The 20,624-nt window shown below is 36.5% G+C and overlaps 1 protein-coding gene across 1 annotated transcript in view; it reads right to left on the minus strand.

The window, feature by feature from the left end:
- Positions 1-20,624, minus strand: part of atf6 (activating transcription factor 6) — a 47,528-nt gene that overhangs the window by 12,258 nt on the left and 14,646 nt on the right. Inside the window, exons 8-14 of the mRNA XM_067417689.1 lie at positions 16,865-17,050; positions 16,378-16,469; positions 16,034-16,174; positions 14,521-14,631; positions 11,517-11,616; positions 8,435-8,505; positions 5,996-6,107 (exon numbers count right to left, since the gene is read on the minus strand). Coding sequence (XP_067273790.1) covers positions 5,996-6,107; positions 8,435-8,505; positions 11,517-11,616; positions 14,521-14,631; positions 16,034-16,174; positions 16,378-16,469; positions 16,865-17,050 — 813 coding nt within the window. The remainder of the gene's footprint in view (positions 1-5,995; positions 6,108-8,434; positions 8,506-11,516; positions 11,617-14,520; positions 14,632-16,033; positions 16,175-16,377; positions 16,470-16,864; positions 17,051-20,624) is intronic.

Consider the following 20,624-nt stretch of genomic DNA (forward strand, 5'->3'; position numbering starts at 1 on the left):
TAAATATGCAGTTATTTTACATTTGATTACTTTATTCAATTTCTCTACCTAAAAACTAATGTTAGACCTACCTGAAAAGCATTGTTTATTTTATTAGCATATTTTCTCAATAGTATTTATTTGTGCTGCTGCTTGTATTTAAGTTATTTGTTCTTATTCTCTTTATTTTTATATGACAGTAGTCATTTTTCCCCTGAACATAGCCAAATGGCAAATACCGAACCATACTGAAACCGCAAACCTAAAACCGTGATACAAACCAAACTGTAAGCAATCTGTAACGTTACACCCCTAGTGTAACCTATGTGAGGGGATGCCACAAAATTTAGAACATTTTTAAAGGGTGCCATGACTGAAAAAAGATTGGAAAACACTGATATAGATAACACGTTTATGAGATTTGTAAATTATTGCATTCATTTTTATTCACAATTTGTACAGTGTCCAAACTTTTTTGGAATCGGGTTTGTATATACAAATAACATTTGCTGAAACCAAATGCGCGTTCAAACTTGAAGCCCTAGAAAGTGTCACATAATTCTCTAATCAGGTCATAAATGTGTGTACATTAGTCCACATCAACTGTACCATTCTGAGACCTGTTCCAGACAGGACACACACCTGTTGAAGACAGAAACCATATGGACAGAAGAGCCCTGGGGCTGGAGTTTGTAATAACACTCATGTCTGTGTGATCGATAGGAAACGGGTCATGGATTTGTGACGTCTTTAGTAAATGTGTTTGCGTTTAATACCATCTGTTGTCACTGTAGTAAAGATGTGCAGAAAATTTAATTCACAATGAGACATAAATAGTTTATCCAAAATTAAAATCCTGTCATTAATTATTCATCTTCATGTCATTCCAAATCTACATTACTTTCATTCTTCAATGGATTCAAATTTTCTAGCTGAGTCTCAATACATTGTAATTGCCTTTTTAAATAAAATAAATTCATGAGGGTAAGTAAATGAAGACAAACTATCCATTGGATTAACTATACATTTAAATGTTAAATTCTGTTCCTGATTAAAAAGAGACACAAATCACCAAAATATGTCAATATTTCTCAGCGATTATTCAATTTGTGTTACACCTTGTTCTGGAATCTGACGTAAAATCTGACGTCTTTGGACGGTAGTTTGACATGTTCACCGGCTGCCGATTAATGAGCGCTGCGATCAAATTTGACCTCAGACGAAATTCTGGCAGTGTCAGTAGATTTGGCACATAATCCTGCAGTGTGACTTATCCTACGACGACAAATATCTCGGTTTTTTCAAGACAAACTATGACCAAAACGAGTGCTAGAGATTTCTTTGTAGCCAGCATTTCAGTCCCGCGTGTAATGCAGCTCACTGTCACTGAACGCGTCATTCATTGATGATATAAAACTCCGGACGAGTTTTCTTGTGCGCGTCCGTTTTTAGCGCGCCTTCACTATCGTGCAGTCTGACATTAATGCCAACTGAGATCTTACAGTGTGACATGGCTTACATCGGGGATCATGTTCGTACAGCCTGACAAGGGACATTCGCAAAGGATTTTGAAAAATCGCAGTGTGCAGGACCCATTGGGAAGAGAAGTGCAAAGTTGTCTATTTGTGTACTCCAGCAGGTGACCTAGAACATCTCTGAAACCTTTGAGTGCGATCCTCCAATTCAATAGGCACCATGACTAGTGCCAGTGAGAGGAAACATGGAACAGTAATGTTGAAAAGTAACATTTGTAATATTAAATAGGCATGAACTTCTCGTCAATTCTAAAATGTGACTGGCTCAGAGGGAGCTGCAAGTCGAGAATATTATAATTGGCTTACATAAGGATGACAATAGAAACAGCACTATCGCAGTATGAAAGTTTGGTGTGCAACTCTGGGAGATCAGAGAGCTTGATTCAATAAAACAACAAAATAAGCACCATTAAGTTGCAAACAGTCTTTCTGTTTTTGTGCAGAATGCTCGGCTCACTGCACAAAAACAAAATTAAAGCAACTTCTCAAAAGACACATGCCCAGAAACCTAGGAAACATAATAAACAAAAACTAATACAGCTTATGAAAAACAAAGAATTCCAATTTCTAACAGAAACAATTAACAACCACTTTCATCCTTTATTTAAACTCATCGTCTCCACTCTAAGCTACACATTCTCAAAAACAAATCAGAAAAGGGCTGATCTAACTGTTTGCAATATATGGTTTGCATGTGACGTCACAGTCGGTCACTGCAGTTACGCTCACTGAGTGGCAAAAAGACTGATTAGTTCTCAGCGTGAAGCAAGAAGTCCGAGGTATATTTTTACAGACTGACGCAGTGAAACGTGGATTTGCAGTTATCGTTTTGTCAATATGTTGGATATGTGGAATTTTGAAAATAATTTCCTATATATTGTTTTGTTATATATTGTATTGACAACTTATCAACCATATATTCTGCATACTTGGATGTTTTAAATGAACACTGACAAAAACTATTCAAGATTTAGGGCTGGACGAGTAAATATGACGATATAACATTGATACAAGTGATGCTCACCAAGATTTAGACAGGCACATTTGCTTTATGCATTTCCCCAGCGTCGAAATCAGGCAGATAAATGTCAGGAAACATGATTCCTGGCGGCATATCAATTTTCAAGGATCACCGGATCTTTGGTAAGTTGTAAGGAACACTACATTGAGTCCAAACTTTAGCTTAAACTGATAATTGTTCGTTTTACTCGTGTTTTTTCCACAGTTTCCCCAAGTAATTCCAGTCATGCAGCAGCTCTTCTGCCACTCAGTCCGGCTTAGGGGATGAGTTCTGGCGGGAAAGTGACATCATTGCATACCCTCTATGGTTCAAGGGATTCATGGCTGTTAGACTTTAAAATGGTGTGATTAGGGCTGTTCAGAGGTTGAACTCAACTTAAAGGGTCAGTTCACCCAAAAATGAAATTGATGTCATTAATGACTAATGTCGTTCCACACCCATAAGACCAATGTCGCCAATGTCACGTGATTTCAGCAGGTTGACAAGTGATCCAAACTGCTGAAATCAGGTGACATTGGCAATCCGAATCATTGATCGATTCACTGATTCATGGCCTTTAAATCTTTATTTGAGGGTTGAAAACAAATGTGGAAGCGAAGACTGATGCTGAATAAAATCGTAGTTTTTGTTATTTTTGGACCAAATGTATTTTCGATGCTTCAAGAGATTCTAATCAACCAACTGATGTCACATATGGACTACTTTGATAATGTTTTTATTCCCTTTCTGGACATGGACAGTACAGTGTGCATAGACTGCATATATGCTCAGGGACTAAAATATAAAATATCTTAAACTGTGTTCTGAAGATGAACGGAGGTCTCACGGGTGTGGAACGACATTAGGGTGACTCATTAATGACATCAATTTCATTTTTGGGTGAACTTACCCTTTAAGACAAGTTCATCCAAAAATAGTTGGAAAAGTTTCATTTACTCGCCCATGTTATTTGAACATTATTTTTATTTTTTAATCAAAAAAGTTAAATGAACTATCCATGTTTACTCTTCATAATTATTGTTGTCTTAAGATAAACAACAAATAACTCAAAGTTTTCTAAAAAAAACTCTTTTCATCTTCAAAATAAAAAAAATTGTGGAAAAATCCCCTTATAAGCTCAATTTTTCTCTGATTATCTGTCTACTATTAAACAAAAGATGACATTATCTTTGCAAATATAACTAATTAGGCGTTTATAAATGGAGGTCACCGTCTGACTATATTTTGGAGGAGTGGAGTCAATATTTTTAAAGTCTGACTTCCCAAAAGAGTGAACAGCCCTAGAAACATAACGAAACATGGAACACATGGCAGTAACTAACTATGACTAAACCGGTCAAAAATCTTCTTGCTCAACTCACCTATGCTGGGGCTGATTTTAGGGCTTAGATTAATGAACACAAAAAACTATGACAACTTCGATTTTTTAAGTCTTTGAATCAAATTATGAATAAAAGGAGCTGGCAGAACAGGATGTAGCATCGACAAAAACATATTTTTTTCCGATTATGAGTCAGTCATGAGTCATTCCTTTGTTTTTGTTTCACAAAAAGAGAGACGTGAAGACCATTTTGCCATTAAAAAAAAAACACCAGGATGAACTGGTGAGTGATAACATCTACGGTCATATCCCATGCAAACTGGTAAAATATATGATTACGCTATTTTACATTTTTGCTTTAAGCCATTGCAGTTCGCCTCAATGTAAGGGAGTCTTTCCCCTTGTAACAAGAGATTTTAAATTACTTTCTTTTTTTTAAAGATGTCGGCTAGCATTATTCAAATCTTCTGAGTGAATAATCAAAAGCAGGTACTGAGTGTATGGAAAAAAAACAACTTAAAAGGGATAAAGAACAAACTGATGATAGATAAAGTCAATTAGACTGAAACACAAAACTTTTAGCAGATTTCTACAAATGCAGTCTGACTTAAAATTAAAAAAATTAAGCCTAGCTTGAGATCATGTACATGGGTACAAAAAATGAGGCCTGACTCATTTAAATAACTCTTAGCCGATTTAATCTTTTGGCTTATTAGAAAGATAAAAATATTTGTTAGGTAAAAACATAAACACAAACTATAAATGTGCACTAAAATAGCAAAATTACAGCTCAACTTATAAATGCAACGTTATGGGTGGGTAAGTCTGAAATTGAAAACATCACAAAAATAAACAATAATGGGATTACAGGAAAGAATGTTGCATGTGTCCATGAAATGCTGCTAAGACCACACAAAAAAAAAGCCTTATTTGGTTGATCCAAACAGCCTCAAACTAATCTCTTTAATAGATTCTGTCGATTCTATGCCATGAATCTCACAAACTTGTTCTGTGGTGCAGGTCAACTGACATCAAATCTGAGGGGATCCATTGTATGCCGCTGAATCATAAATGCCCTGGAGATGCCAGACTGAGAGGGATGGTAGTTACAATTTATTGCTAAATGTAGTAGGAAAGGCACATTCACAGCCCAATTCACAATCAAATTCATAACACAGCTACAATAATTTGACAAATAAAACTTTTATGGCAGTGTTTTTGAGTACAGCAACAGCACCATAGGCAGATGGAACCATTTTATACAGAGGTTCTGTATAAAACCATACAGTGGTTTTATACACAAACTTTATTAAAAAAATGTATAAATGTATAATAAAAAAATGCGTGTGTATGTATGTATGTATAAAAGAAGAGACTTAAGGCTATATTCATTTGAAGAAAAGAATACAGTAAAAACAGTAATATTGTGGCTCATTTTCACTATATAATTAAAAAGTAATTTATTCCTGTTGTCAAAACTAAATTTTCAGCATCCATTAACAGTCTTCAGTGTAACATGATCCTTCAGAAATCATTCTAATATAATGATTTGGTGTTCAAGAAACATTTATATTTATCAATGTTATTAAACAATGTTAAACATTAAAAAAAATCTGGATTCTTTGTTAAAGAACAGAATCTTTTGTAACATTATAAATGGCCATACTGTCTCTTTTGATCAATTTATTGCATCCTTGCTGATTAAAAGCATTCATTTAAAAAAAAAAAGCTTATTATAACTTTTGAATTGTTTACAGCCTAATTTACATTAAAATAAAACACAGATCAGTTTACTGGCTTGTATTTATTTGTAAAATTACAGAGACGTGACAAATACTGTCATTGTCTTGGCATTATAAGACCGACCGCGTGTTTTATTCCAAACAAGAACAATAGTTTACAAACTGAAAAAAAAAAACAGAAGTTTATAAAGACCTCCCAGGATTTAACACATGCTAGCTAGAAGATTCTCTGACAGGGCATGTGCTCTCCTGAGGTGGAACCATCTCAAGTGTCCCTTTTATGATGCTTTGAGGCTCTAAAACCAATTAACCATGTTCATGTGTGGTCACAGACCAATAGTAAGCAGATAGACAGATGAAAAGACAGATAGGCAGATAGAAGTGGTGGTCAACTTACCCGGCGGAAAGAGATCACGTAGAATGTGTCCCCTCTTCTGTTGAGTTCATCAAAGAAGTCATTGTAGGCGCGGCGAGGGGCGTAATACACCTGCAGCTCGCTGCTGGGAATCCTACATGCAGGATACAAACACTGATTTACATTTTACCACGGATAAGAACTACATGTGCTTGTTACGATGTTTACTGCAGGTCAACTCTTTGACCTGTACTGAATAGAGAATTATATGATAACTGGTTACTCATTTCAAAAAGTTCTAGCTGTATCTGGTTTACTCTGCATAATAAAAATACTATGAAACAGAGCAAGTGAAAAGTCTAATTGCAGTTCTCACAAATCTAAAGATAAAACACTTTCTTTCCTGTGTGAATGTGGCCTTTCCCCTGTTGTCAACGGAATGTCAGCCATGCTGATTTTTGGCCCAATGCTCTGCTGAGGTCAGCCAAACTATAGCAGTCAAAAATATGATTTACCCTGAGGGAGAGCAAGTGAGCCACAAAAAAATACTAAATAAAAAACAAACATGTCGGCGGATACCTCTGTAAGGTGTTACAATATTTTACTGATATTGTTTTTTCAATAATCCAACATAGATTTTAAGACGACAGAAATGGCATTCATATCGCATGATAGTACTGTTAGCCTAGAAATCTATACGCACCCTAGCGGCAGCAAATTTAATCTGCCCGCAAGTGTCGTCTAGGAACTCTCAATACCCTTCTGAGCTGTATTCCTTACAATCTGGACGGGCCAATCACGTCGTGTATAGAGTCGGCGGGCGGGGCCATAATGACAACAGCAGAGTTGCGTTTGTGTGCTTCTAGTAAACACAGAAACTGGCGAACGGCGGCGGTCTTTCGAATCAGCTTTGACTGCGACTCTGGAAGACTTGGAGTTAAGCTTTTCTCTGAGAAAAGAACAAAGACCGGCACTGAAGTCATTCTTAAAAAGGGAAGATGTGTTCGGAGTTTATCCAACCGGATACGGTGAATGTTTAATCTATCAACAAGCTCTGTTTCACCTTCGTTGCTCTGGTTGGTGTAGCGCTATCCTATCGCGTGCAGAGGGAGTTGAGTTTCAACCGTTTATCCCGCCCCTCAGATTGAGCCCTGTCAATGGTGAGTTTCCAGACCAAACATCTTGATGTGGGTCTGGCTTGTCAGGCTATAGTACTGTAGTAATGTTACATAAATTCCAAGTGATTCAGAATGTGACTTGATTTTATAAATCTGGAATTGATAGGACTGTGAAAAGTAGGAGTTGACAGTCTTTTGTGGAAGTCTGCTCCCCTATTAAAGTCCCAGTAAACCGCAAGTAGCAGGTGAGCTTTCTTCAGTGCTGTGACGCATTTCCAACTGAAACGGAATAATGAACAGAGGGCAGGGTTCTACCTCAGCGCTCCTCCTCTCCATCTCGTGCTCATTGCAGACTTATTGTTGGAGTGGAGTGGTTAAGCCGTCAAACTGCCGTCATCTGAGAAGGAACTCCATTTCCAGACCAGAAGTTACTTTTCAGATTTTGATTAAAGATTACAGCAACAAACTATTTTTTTCTTTGTATTAACTTGCACGGATTAATTGCTCACCCTAAGACCTGTAATATGTGCTAACAAAGTAAATAGGGTCAATTTACATTTCATGAGGACTTTAAAAACACACCACCCCTCACTTGTGAAGTGCATTTTTGTGCCCCTTGACAGCTGAGGGGCAATTTCACCCTTGTTGACATATAATCTTGTAATTTATGGGTTAACTACTATAAAAAAGGCTGAATATGGCCTGCAAGAACAGCCTAAAACTATGCTTACATAGAAATTTGGCAACTGAACCAGAACATTACCCTAAAAAGGAAACATTACAGAAGCATTATAATTTCATGAAAGATTATGAACAAATAGTGTTTTCTTGGAATAACACGTACCAGCGATTGTGCACAAAAAGACCAGAAAGAAAAAAAATGCAATTCTATGGCATAGTTCGAAATATTTTCCTCGAGCATTACTATTGGACTTGATGACAGCTTTGAAAAATTATCTTAAAAAGGGAAAAAAATATTGGGGCAGTCGGGCAGAATTCCGCACCACTACACGCTCCAAATTTCTGCCAAACTTACCACCTACTTTGGCAGATCATGAATTGGGCTTCAAACTTCTGTGTTGTCTTGTAATACATAAATTCAAATTGTCCTCAGACCATTTCTCAGAATGCACATTAGTGATCATTACATCATTTGTACGAAGTTTACATTACAAATAAAGGGACAAAAACATTGTTTTTTTTTTACCGTTTTGCTCAATTAAGCAAATACCCCATTAAAAGCCTGTATAGCATTGACACAACACAAGACTCAAGAACTGACGACTGGCCTCTCATACACAGTCCATGATGAAAGAAACTAAATGATATGCATTTTGGACTGAATGATGTTGAAGGAACTTACTTTTCAGAGGAATCCGTGTACTGGATCTGTGTCATTATCTGTGGTACCTCATGCTGTTTATCTGCTGCTTTCTGTTGGACAAAGAAAATAAAAGGTCACTTCCTTTTACCATATTATAGAAAACGAATATGAGCACAAGCAGATTCCCATGTGTGTCACTGTTCGTGCTTTAAAGGGATAGTTCACCTAAAAATGAAAATGGCTCACCCTCAAGACAGTCTCGGTGTATATGACATCCTTCTTTTAGACGAATACAATCGGAGTTATATAAAAAAAATATCCTGGCTTATCCAAGCTTTACAATGGCAGCCCAAAATTTGAAGCCCAAAAAAGTCCCTCTATTCATTATAAAAGTAATGCATATGGCTTCAGAGGGTTCGATGGGTTGGTGTTAGAAAAAAAATCCATATTTAAAACTGTATAAAGTAAAATATCTAGCTTCCATCAGACCGCCTTACGTATTCAACTTTCAAAGAAAGTAACACTTCTTCAGTTCAAAATGCCAACGCTGCATCCGCCGTCTTTGTCACGCCTTTTACACTTTTTTCTTAAGTTGAAAAAGGAAGGGGGTTTAATGGAAGCTAGATTATTTACTTTATAAAAAATCCCATTTACTGTCATTAAAATATTTGGATTAGCCAGGACATTTTTTTTTTATATTACTCCATTTGTATTTGTCTGAAAGAAGAATGTCATATATACCCAGGACAGCTTGAGGGTGAGTAAATCATGGGGTACTTTTCATTTTCGGGTGAACTATCCATTTAACATCTCTATACTTAAACTCCTGACATCGAGTGTTAGGCTGATAAAGTACATCTCTCTCACACTTTGTTTAGATCTGTGCTCTGTGTTGACAATACACAGAGTCTGGGAAACAGCCATCTTTCAGTATACCCATCCATCTCCAATCACACAACCTCTCAGCACCCTGCATGACAACAGTATTTACTTTAGTGGCTCAGTCCTGGTGATGGAAAGCAAACATTGAGGCAAATGTGCTGGCACCATAGTACACAGGGATTATAATGGGAGTGAACTACTTTTGTTTAAAGTTGTTGTTGTCGGTGAGGACATTATTTTCCTGCTGGTAGTGGTCCCTGTTTGAGACCACTGGGTTTATGGTGCTGGACACATTTTTTCTAAGCCTGAAGGACTTTAATGTAGTGTAAACGCACGAAAGGGTTTGAGATTGGGCAATGGGAACCTATTAGGGGAAAATGGTTATCAGTGAATGTATGTTTGTGTTTGTGTCTGACAGGGCAGTTTCCCAACATAAGGCAGACCCTTCAAACACAGGACAGTCTTTCAAACAATCAACCTGCTGCACATTATGCTTCTCTAAATTATAACAAACTGTCTGTCCAACTGCTCTCACAATTAATTATCGGTAAAAATAAATAATAAGAAACTAAAGCAAACTAGTACAATCTGATTAATTCTGCCTGTATGGCGTATAAACAGCACGGCTTCACATTAAGCCAAAATGAGGCTCAAGGGAAGGTTTCTGGAACTAGAATTGTGAAGCTTTTTTGCCGAAGGACTATTCATGTAAAATGATTTCAATACAGCTTTGAGCAAATAATCTGCTACCAAAGATGGTAAAATATTCTTGAACATTTATGTGATGTTATGCCACAGAATATGGTCGTGATAATTCACAGAAACAGTCCTTCTAGATTAACAGTGTGTTTAAGCATCTTGCTCAAGAGCACAATGGTTATAGATTAAGGATTATTTGAACCAATAACCTTTCTAGCTTCCAGCCTGTTTTTTTAAAACCATTAGGGTACACCATCCTGAATCAACTTTTATCAATTTTTGTAGCTGTGGTATAACCATTTCAAGAGTCAGTATGTTCTATGGCTATAAAATAAAGTAATCAAATTGTATGGCTATCAAATGGCAAATTACCCCCAGGGCATCCAAGATGTAGGTGTGTTTGTTTCTTCAGTAGAACACAGATGAAGATGTTTAACTCCAACCGTTACTCGTATAATGCATGTCATTTGATATGCATTATACAAGCAATGCTTGAAGTTAAAAAAAATCTTAATTTAAAGGGTGAACTATCCCTTTAAGGCATGAATTGGTTTGGAATTATTTTTTGCTATATCTTGTCCCCTGTGCAACATACAAGCAGTAAATAAGATTGATTAATATTTTCATTTTAATTATTTCAGTGTTGATGCATATATGCTGCTTCTGTGTATTAAATAGTAATGTAGTAGTTTTAATGGTATACACTAGTGTTCAAAGGTTTAGGATTGTTTTTTTTGTTTTGTTTTTGAAAAATTTGTACTTTTATTATTCAGCAAGCACACATTAAATTAATCAAATAAATGTATAATGTTACAAAAGACTTCGAATTCCAAATCTTTTATTAGTAGTGAAATATTAATAAATGTATTATATGAATGATAGAAACTGTTAACTACTCTATATAGGGCTTTTAAAGCTTGAACAGAACAGCAAGGGTTTTTACACACATTCAAATCAAGTAAAGCCACTGACAGTAGTTTTTGAAGAAAATCAGACTTAGTGTGGCAGAGACTGTAAAGAAAAAAAAAGGAACTTAGTCAGAGGGAGACGTCAAATTGACTGAGCAGACTGGGGTAGGGGGCTGTTTACTTTCCCAAGACTACTGGATTATACTAAAAGTGGGTTAAAAAGGAATGAAAGAGACTAGCAGTGTGAGAGGAGAGAGAGCAAAGAAAGGGGTCTCATCCCTAATGTAAACATTTAGATAGATCTATTTAAAGAAAATAAACAGTGGTATATCCTGGCGGTTCTCAGCTGCTTGTATCCGGGTTGGAGGTATGCAGCAAAGAGTCTGCACTTGAGACGCAATGATACAGATGTCATGCTTAAGGTCAAAGAGAAAGAAACAAGGCTCTTCAATCATTTCAACTGGACAATGCCAAGACCCTTAGGTGTCTCTCTACGTTCACACAAATCTGATTCGGTTTTCAAATCCAATATTGATTTTCCACAATGTCAGAAAAAAGGCAAGAAATAAAGAATACAATAAATGTAGAAAGACAATTGAGGATTAAAGGAGGAAATTATTGTTAGGTCATACCAGGATGGTTCTGCCTCTGTGTTGAGTGTTGCTCATGCGACGAGTTTTGGTCCGCTCAACCTCATGGCGATGTACCCAGCCTCTCAGATCATGTGCTATCCTATATTTATAAAGAAACATCATCTCAATTTCAGAACATTTCAGAAAATATATCATTTAAAATACAGTGGTTTAGCATAAAAAGAACCTAAGGTCAACAAGAACGTTTGTGGACTTTTTGATGAATGGCTGCACATCCGATTTGAAATCAACCAAACTACACATACACACATACATACATATATGTGTGTATATGTGTATATTATATATATATATATATATATATATATATATATATATATATATATATATATATATATATATATATATATATATATATATATATATATACATATACATATACACATAAAAACAGAGTATACAGAAAATATATATATTTTAAATACTCTGAGGCTCTTATTAAAGCATCACAGCTTTTATCACAGCAAAAAAAATAAGTTCCAAATACATGGCCAGTGGCACTGTAGATAATTATGTAAATATATGTGATGCACACTTGCTTTTAATAAATACATAAAAACACAACAATAATGACAATGGTGAGAAAATCATAGTTAAAAAAAGCATCTGTTCATAGTAATGTGAATATGTTTGCACAAGCTCTGCAATTCGACACTGCAGTAAGTCGCGTCCCATTTTTTTATATACCACTTTATACAATAGATTGTTAAAGGGGGGTGAAATGCTGTTTCATGCATACTGATCTTTTTACACTGTTAAAGACATGGAATCCCATACTAAACATGGACAAAGTTTCAAAAGTTAAGGTGGACGTTTGATGGGAGTATTTCTTTGTCAAAAATACTACTTCCGGTTAGTCATAAGTTTCGGCAAGTTTTTTGCGATGATGCGTCCCCTTTGACGTTAATGGGGGCGGAATTTCCTTGTATGGGCCGTACGGACAATTCTACCGGAAGAGCGTGAGAGAGAGAGAGAGCGAGGGAGAGAGCGAAAGCAACAGGCTATGCCCATCAAAGCGCTGGCTCGTAGGCTGCGCTGCACAGGTGATGTGCACAATTAACAATGACATCAAAAAGTGCGTTTTTGGTTGCCAGATCAAGACAGTCCTGCACAGATTCCCCAAAAACCCCGCGGTAAGGCAACAGTGGATGGAATTTGCTTTTCCGGATCAGCAACTGAGTTGCGCGAATGTTGATATCTGTTCGCTGCATTTCGGTGCCGACTGTTTCATAAACAAGGCCCAGCTCGACGCCGGATTTTCCGATCGCCTAATGCTGAAGGATGGAGCAGTCCCAACGATAAAGGTCCCAACGTTAGTATTGCAGGCTGTGAGTAAGACTGATTCAAATGTCTGTGTTTTTGCCTATGCTCATCGAGTAGCCCAAACATGATCACGTATAGTTACTATATATATTACTATATATAGAAATTGATCAATGGAGCATGCGATGTGTAGTGCGTGTACATTTGTTTAGCTGGCCACTATATGTGTAACTTTATGTTTGTGTATTGTAAAAGCACTCCAAACAACAATACACAAAGAGTGGGGAAATATGTTGAACTAAATAAGCGCGCTTCTTCATTCAAATGTGCTACTATTCCGTGTCTTTCTATGTAAACACTAACTTAGCCTGCCGTGCAAAACCAGTCCGCTTAATAACGTTACAATTGTCTACACAAACCACGCGTAAACACACAAACACACGTGCACAACTGCACTTCCCACATGTACACCTTCAAAGACAAAAATACGACGATATAATTCAAGTATAAATATGTAAATAACACAAGTCGCTAAGCATATTATATAGTTAGTGTATAACTTGTACCACATACAGACGTCCTGCTCTAGTCGATTTTGCTGCTGCTCCTGTTCAACTGCAGCCTCTGGGTCTGATTCCGGATCATAGATGTATGGCTGTATCTGATTAAAAGCCATATTTTTATTTTGAATAAAGTTTTTCCCGCTGTTAGGGATGACACAGCTTTACGACGCACTCGACTCAACACAATAGCAGCAGCGCGCACACGTCATTATTTAGCTCCGCTCACACTATACGCCCCCACCCGCTCGGCTTTTTTCGGAAAGACTCGGAACAGCGCATCTTTCTTATATAATTATTAAAAAAATAAAGACTTTTCGGAGATATGCAGGATTCAATGCTACTCTATAGGTACTCAAGATTGACATGACACTGACTGAAACTGAGTGTTTCACCCCCCCTTTAAAAGCAAGCAGCTTTACAGTATTAAACAGTGTTTCTTTCAATTAGAATTAAAACATAAATTTCTACTATAAAGCGGCTCTCGTTTATTCATGATTTTACTCGTCTGACCTTGATGGAATGAACCAGAGAAGATTTCCTCGACAAAGGCGCCGGAACCTTAGATTCACACCTATCTATTATGTAATCGCCATGGACAAATGATAGTCCGAAGGTGTTTACCAGCAAGAGCAAACTTTTCGTGAAAGTTTGCTTTAGCAAGCCGTTTCAAACTCCCAAAACAGAATTGGCCTGATTTTGTTCAAAATGACATCACACCAGTTTGTTCTTCGATTTTACATCAATTAAGCTGTTAAAGATAACTGGTGTGTTTTATAGAGGATTATGAGCCATACTTGAATCCGTTGTAAAATAAAGGATAAAACTATCCGTTTTATACACGGCTGGACTAACAGCTGTTGGAGCAATGATCGAAAGACTGCTATAATTATCTTTTACATTACAACAACAGAGCTCAGAAGGTTATGTACCAGAGCTATTGTTTAAGGCTGTTGTAATAAAAAGTCCTTCTCAGTTCAGATCAGACAGACAAATTTGGGGCACTGCGGACCAGATGCTCTGTACTCCTACATTTTAAGAGAATTGGCTCATCACAGAACTACCAGATACTAACACTATTAAAAGTATAATAAAACAGCAATTGAATATTATGGGGGGGGGGGGCATCAACATTGATGTAAAACAAGCTCAGTACTGACTTCATGCACTTGGTCCTGTTGACGGGTGGCTGGCAAGGGGGTGGAGTTCTGAAATACAGAGGATCCTTGACCACCATCAGAGCCTTCTGCTCTGATACCACATCCTCCAACCTATGAGAAAGAGAAAATAAAAATAATATTACAGACAGTAAAGTTTAACAAGGAAAGGGTTGAGTCTTTATAAGGATGTTTTAATTCCGTAACAATGAACAGAATTTTATAAGGCTCTTGTTTTAATCATCTCCTGGTACATGCTTAACAGCTGAAAGAATACCATGTGGAAGTGTGCAAGCCAAGACGGTTCTCTTATCTTATCTATGGAAAAAGACTTCATCTCTAAAAGCTATAAATGAACACTGCCAACAACAAATGCCAAGTTCACGTGTAGCAGAGGTACAGTGAACCTGTACTTAAAATAACGCCAGGACATCATGAACGACAAAACCCTAAACCATCTCCCTTCAAGAAACTGATGTAGACATTTACATCTTAACGCAATGGCTTCAGAAAACCAAGAAAACATGTGGCCCCTGAATCGACATGTCAAACACTTCTGGCTGGGGATGAGTGACGGTAAAGCTCTGGGAAGCAATCTTTGCTGACACAGAGAAGCTCATCTGTGAGTGGGAAGTCTGGATTACTGTGGGCTTAAGAAGGGAATAAATTAACACAGCAGACTAAACTGTTCTTAATATGTTCAACACTCAACAATAAAAATTCTTTACATATGGCTATTAGAAACAATCTCTGGAGAGATTCCAACTGAGACTGGAAGTATTAAGAAAGTTGAGGATAAACCCTTTTATAAACGTCAAATAAAGGAGCAAGGGCTAAGAGATCTGTGGAAATATTCTATAAACTAGAGATTTCAAAAGAGATTTTTAAATTCTTGCAGGATCCATGAACTCCATGGAAACACCAGAGTAAATGAGGGAAATAAAAAACGGACCTAAACTTGAGACTTGTGTAACACCACCTCTTTTTGCAAAAAAAGAAACCCTCTTGATCTTACTAAAGCTGGTGATCTTGTCTAACTCAGGCCTCAGGAAGTTTAAAACATGACCCCTGGGAGTGAAGTAAATTGACTAGACCTGCTTGATGAATGTCTTTGAGAAAACACAGAGACAGGTTTTAAAAGAAATCATGTCTACAAATGTGTCTTTTCATGTGGGCAATTTGAAGTCCTCTGAGTTTCATGTTTTTGAAGCAATTTATTTGGACATGAGAAGCCAGTATTGCCTTTCAAAACATCATCATGGGTAGATAAAATAACAAACTTAGCTAGCTGCCCTGTTTCTGAAAACTTGTGTGTTGGGCAGATGTGAGGACAGAGCCCTGTTTTCTTATGCAGGCATTTGGTCAGAGTCACTCAACACCTGAACTAACGGGTTTTCTAAAACAAAAATGGACTCTGCAAGCTTTGGCAGGTAAGGTTCTCTGGTGTTTCCAGTCCCACACAGAGGAAGCATGACTAGGTGTCATGCAAATATAGAAGTCTACAAAATAGAATTACCTATTCACGGGGTTAAATGTATCAGTCTGAGGCTTGTCCGAATCCAAGTTTCTCTCAGACTCGGGGGAAAAGCCCAGCAGGTGTCTGCCATTGAACGCAGGGGCGGCAGGAAATGTAGACCCTCTGTCTCCTCCAAGCAGACTGGGTGGGATACAAAAGGAAACAAAACAACTCAGGATATTAAAAACTTTTTTATAACACATTCCTACTGGTTCTTTCAAAAGAGTTTTATATGGGAATCTTCTACCAAGTACTTTCATCTACAAATTTCACGTGAAATATTTATTCATTTACCAGTCTGAAAGTGCAATATGTGACAAATAAAATTCATTTAAATTATTTACCTCATTGGACCCAAGTTGAAGACCAAGAAGACCAGAACCGCCATAAGACACACAGCCCTCCGTTTTGGAGCAGTTGCTTTCAGCACAGAGTTCTTAAGAGATGAGCAATGACAAGTTATTAATATATCTTAGAGCAACAGCACACCCCTTTTCAAATAAAAGTCTTCATATAGTGGCCACAAGTCAGTAAAGACATTTTATTCAATCAAACATTCTGAAAAACTGTGATAAGAAATGTTTCATGTTTCAGCATATAAGAGATCACGTGACACTAAAGACTGGAGTAAGCGGCTGAAAATGAAGCTTTACCATCTTAGGAATAAACTGAATTTGAAAATATAAACATGAAGTTATTTGAAACTGTAATAATGTTTTACAATAATACTGTATTACATGTATTTTACTGTATTGATCAAATTAATGCAGCTTTAGTGAGTATAATAAAAAATCTTTTTTGAACGGTAGTGTAGATAGTACGGGCACCCACCTCACTCATCAGGCCTTCCACTTGTCTTTTCAATGTGCCATTTTCATTCTTCAGCTTCTCATTCTCTGACAGCGCCACCTTCAGGCGGGCCTCCAGCGTCAGCAAATATTCCTTTTTCTTCTTCCGGGAGAGAGAGGCAGACTCTCTGTTCTTTATCATGCGCTGCTGTCTCCGAGACGCATTTGACTGGAAGAAAAATGAGAGAAATCAGGTCAATACTGTTTGACAAAACTAGTAATTATTCTAGTATTTGTTCATGGGATGTGGCACACAGGCCAAGTGTGGTTGAATTTGGCCCCCACCGCACAAATGAGATCTTTATCTCATGCATTTTTATCGGACAAAGACTAACAGGTCCTGCAGGAAATTTGCATCATTATGATCATTTGTGACATGGCTGAGACACACAAAAGGTTGTTAATAGTGCAACAAAATGTAAAACTTGATTGCGGCTAGGATCTCAGTTTTTTGCACTAGCTATACCTTTAATCATGACAAATGAAGCATGGCTGGATATTAATGTATGTCTGTGCTCCCTCTCCGCACACACACTCCACCTAAAGATAATAACAGACAGGACCATCTGGCATACTGTCCATTATTGAGGAATGTGAAGAGAGAAAGACCTAATGTCCTATTTTCCATTCAAAGCCATGAGAATGTTTCTGTTGCTCATTAGGTCGGAATTATAAGTGGAAAATTGAAGAGGAAAAAATGATGTATTATGGAAATATAATTTATGATACCATGATAAGATTTTTGTTTTTGAAAGAAATAAAACATTTCCTAATTTAAATAAATGCTGTTTTTTACACTTTCTATTCATAAACAAACCCTGATAAAACAATGCCACCGTTTCAACAAATACATTTTCAACATTACATTTGATTTCAAATTATTGTCAATCATATTCAAGTGATTTCTGAAGGACCATTTAAAACTTTCAGACTGCTGAAAATGCAGCGTTGCCATCAGAGGAATAAATTACATTTTTTAATATATTAAAATATTATTTATCTTAAATTCTAATATATTTTACAATATTTATTTTACAGCATTTTTAATCAAATAAATGCAGCCTTGGTGAATATAAAAGGACAAAAAAAAATGTTTAGAATTTTTTTTATTTAATCTTACCAGCCCAAACTTTTGAATGGTAATGTATAAGTTTTATTCCTGATTGGAAATGCTATTAAATATGTGATTTTGTTTGGGCAATTTGAGCTTTCTTCATTCAAATACATTCAATTGTACTTGTATGACTGAACAGCAGTCCAAGAGTAATATCCAGGATGGCTCCAAAAAAATTAACTATTAAAAAACAGCTATTAAAAAAACAATACAGCCTTATTCTTATATAAAACTATTAAAGCAAGTGCTGAATTTATGTGTGCTCCACATTAACAATGTTCTGGAACATGATTAAAACTCCAGCCTAATTAAACATAGTTAATTAAGCTTACATAAACAGGCCTGTTCATAATCAAACCACCACCCAGTCCTGACTCAGGGGTCAGATGCTTGCAGCAGACATGTTTGAGAACATACCCCACCCTAACGAGAGGAGAACGACGAAGGTGAACAAAAGAACTTTACTGCAATAGACTAAAGAGAAACCAAGACCACTGGTAGGGTGGGGTGGATTGTTCTCACAGCCAGACCATTTGAAGACTGTGGGCTAATAGTCATGGTGATTAAACCGTTTGGATCTCCATGTGCCTGTTTGTGCTTCCATCTCATGAGAAAGCTCTCCTAAAACCGGGAACCGGGCCACGGCCAGGGCCTGGGAATGAATAACATGTTTGGTTACAAGAGCACGGGGTGCCATCACCATGGCAATCAAATCGGGTGGGAGGGGAGGGAGGGATTGGTGGATGTTGGCATAGCTCACCAAATTTCAGCATTACTGAAGACTTGTGCTGAAACAATGAAAGATGTTCATGAGGGAATGTACTGTAATTTAACCAAAACCTCAGTATATTCAAACCAAATGTCTATCACCCAACACTCAGATTGATGGCAGAGACTTGATAAATTTACAAATATGACAGTACGACTCCACCAAAACGTTACCTAACTAGCAGAGCAAAGTAGGCTCAAAACAGCAACCAGAGGATCTTCTAAACAACCAATTGAGTCTGTCTCTGACACATTCTTGCAGAATTTATTTGTTAGCTCATGGTTATTACCCAAATTCACAAAGCTGATCCAGCAGTATTCTACCAACATGACTGCTGAAAGCTAAATTACTGAGTTTGAAAGCTGCTTTGTTTGGCATCTTCTTCAGAGATCCAAGACAGTTTATTTTACCCTAAGGAATCTACTTTAGAAACGATGTGCTTAAGTGAGTTATTTATAATGCAGAGTGTCGTGAGAAAAAAGGGAACATTGAATCTACTACTTCTAAGACAGGTTTTTTTTAGAAAAGGAAAAAAAAAATATTTACCTGTTGTGCCCATCTCAAGAATTTTTGAACCTGAACTACATAAAAGAAAAGTCTCTATATTCTCATTCTGTAAAATCTGTATTCTGGAGAAATAGCCCAGTTTCTAGATGGCATCCACAACAAAAACTATAATTAAAAAAACTGTTTACCCAAGAATGAAAATTGTGTCATTTTTTACTCGCCCTCATTCCATTCCAAACCCATACGCTATTATTTTTCCATGGAATGCAAATACTGAATTTTTTATTATAATCTTCTCACGTATCTTTTCCATACAACGATAGTTCACAGTGGCCCAAAAAATACATTTAAAGCACCTTAACAGACGGTCATCCTCCTTTTTATGTGTGGGCTGGTATGTAATCTATTAGCAGTAAGTAGGTAATACATAACCATTATGGAGTTAACAGTCTGATGATCTAGTAACCCAAAATTACTAGTTGCTCAGACCACAGTCCTTCTCAATTACTACACAACTGCTAGTTTAATCAAGGCAGACTGTCATTACCCAATTTATAGAGAGCTGAGTGGTCAATATGGTTATAATCTCATTTACTACAATATAACTTTCTATATTTTCTGAAGAAAAATAGCCAAGTTATTTTTTTGAAAGAAATTTAAACTTTAAATTAGCAAGGAAGCATTAAATTGTTTAAGAGTGACAGTAAAGGCATGCATAATGATACCAGTCATTGGTGTGACTGATTACTAAGTAATTCATTTCTGTAATTGAATTAGTTAGTTCTGATGTAATTGCATAAAATAGTAAAAGTAATGATAATGCTTTAAATAGTAAGAGTAATGATAATGATAGTAATAGTTTAGAGTAATTAGTACAGTAATTACACTGTTAAAGATTAATTATTTACTTTTGTAATTTAACCAACACTGAATGTAAAAAAAGTTTTTGAATTTTATAATTATCAAATAATCCTGAAAAAAATATCACAGTTTACACGGAAGTTGTTTTCAACAGAACTGTTTTCAGTATTGATAATACACGTTTCCTGAGAACTAAATCAGCATATTACAATGCTTTCTGAAGGATTGATACTGAAGACTGATGCTGAAAATTCAGCCATCAAATTAAATACATAAATATTTTAAATATATTAAAAGAGAAAAGTTATTTTAATATAAATTAAATTGTAATATTTCACAACATCAGATTACTGCAGCCTTGAACACAAGATAATCTTCCCAACCCTAACATTTTGAACAGTAGAGTAGTTACAAATTTAAAAGTCTATGATAATCGGGTCCCTTCTTTATTCTAAATCTATGGGGTTTTTATCCAACAGGCAGGTCAGAACA

The sequence above is a fragment of the Pseudorasbora parva genome, chromosome 15 (genome assembly GCF_024679245.1).
Source record: "Pseudorasbora parva isolate DD20220531a chromosome 15, ASM2467924v1, whole genome shotgun sequence".
In the NCBI taxonomy this organism is placed as follows: Eukaryota; Metazoa; Chordata; class Actinopteri; order Cypriniformes; family Gobionidae; genus Pseudorasbora; species Pseudorasbora parva.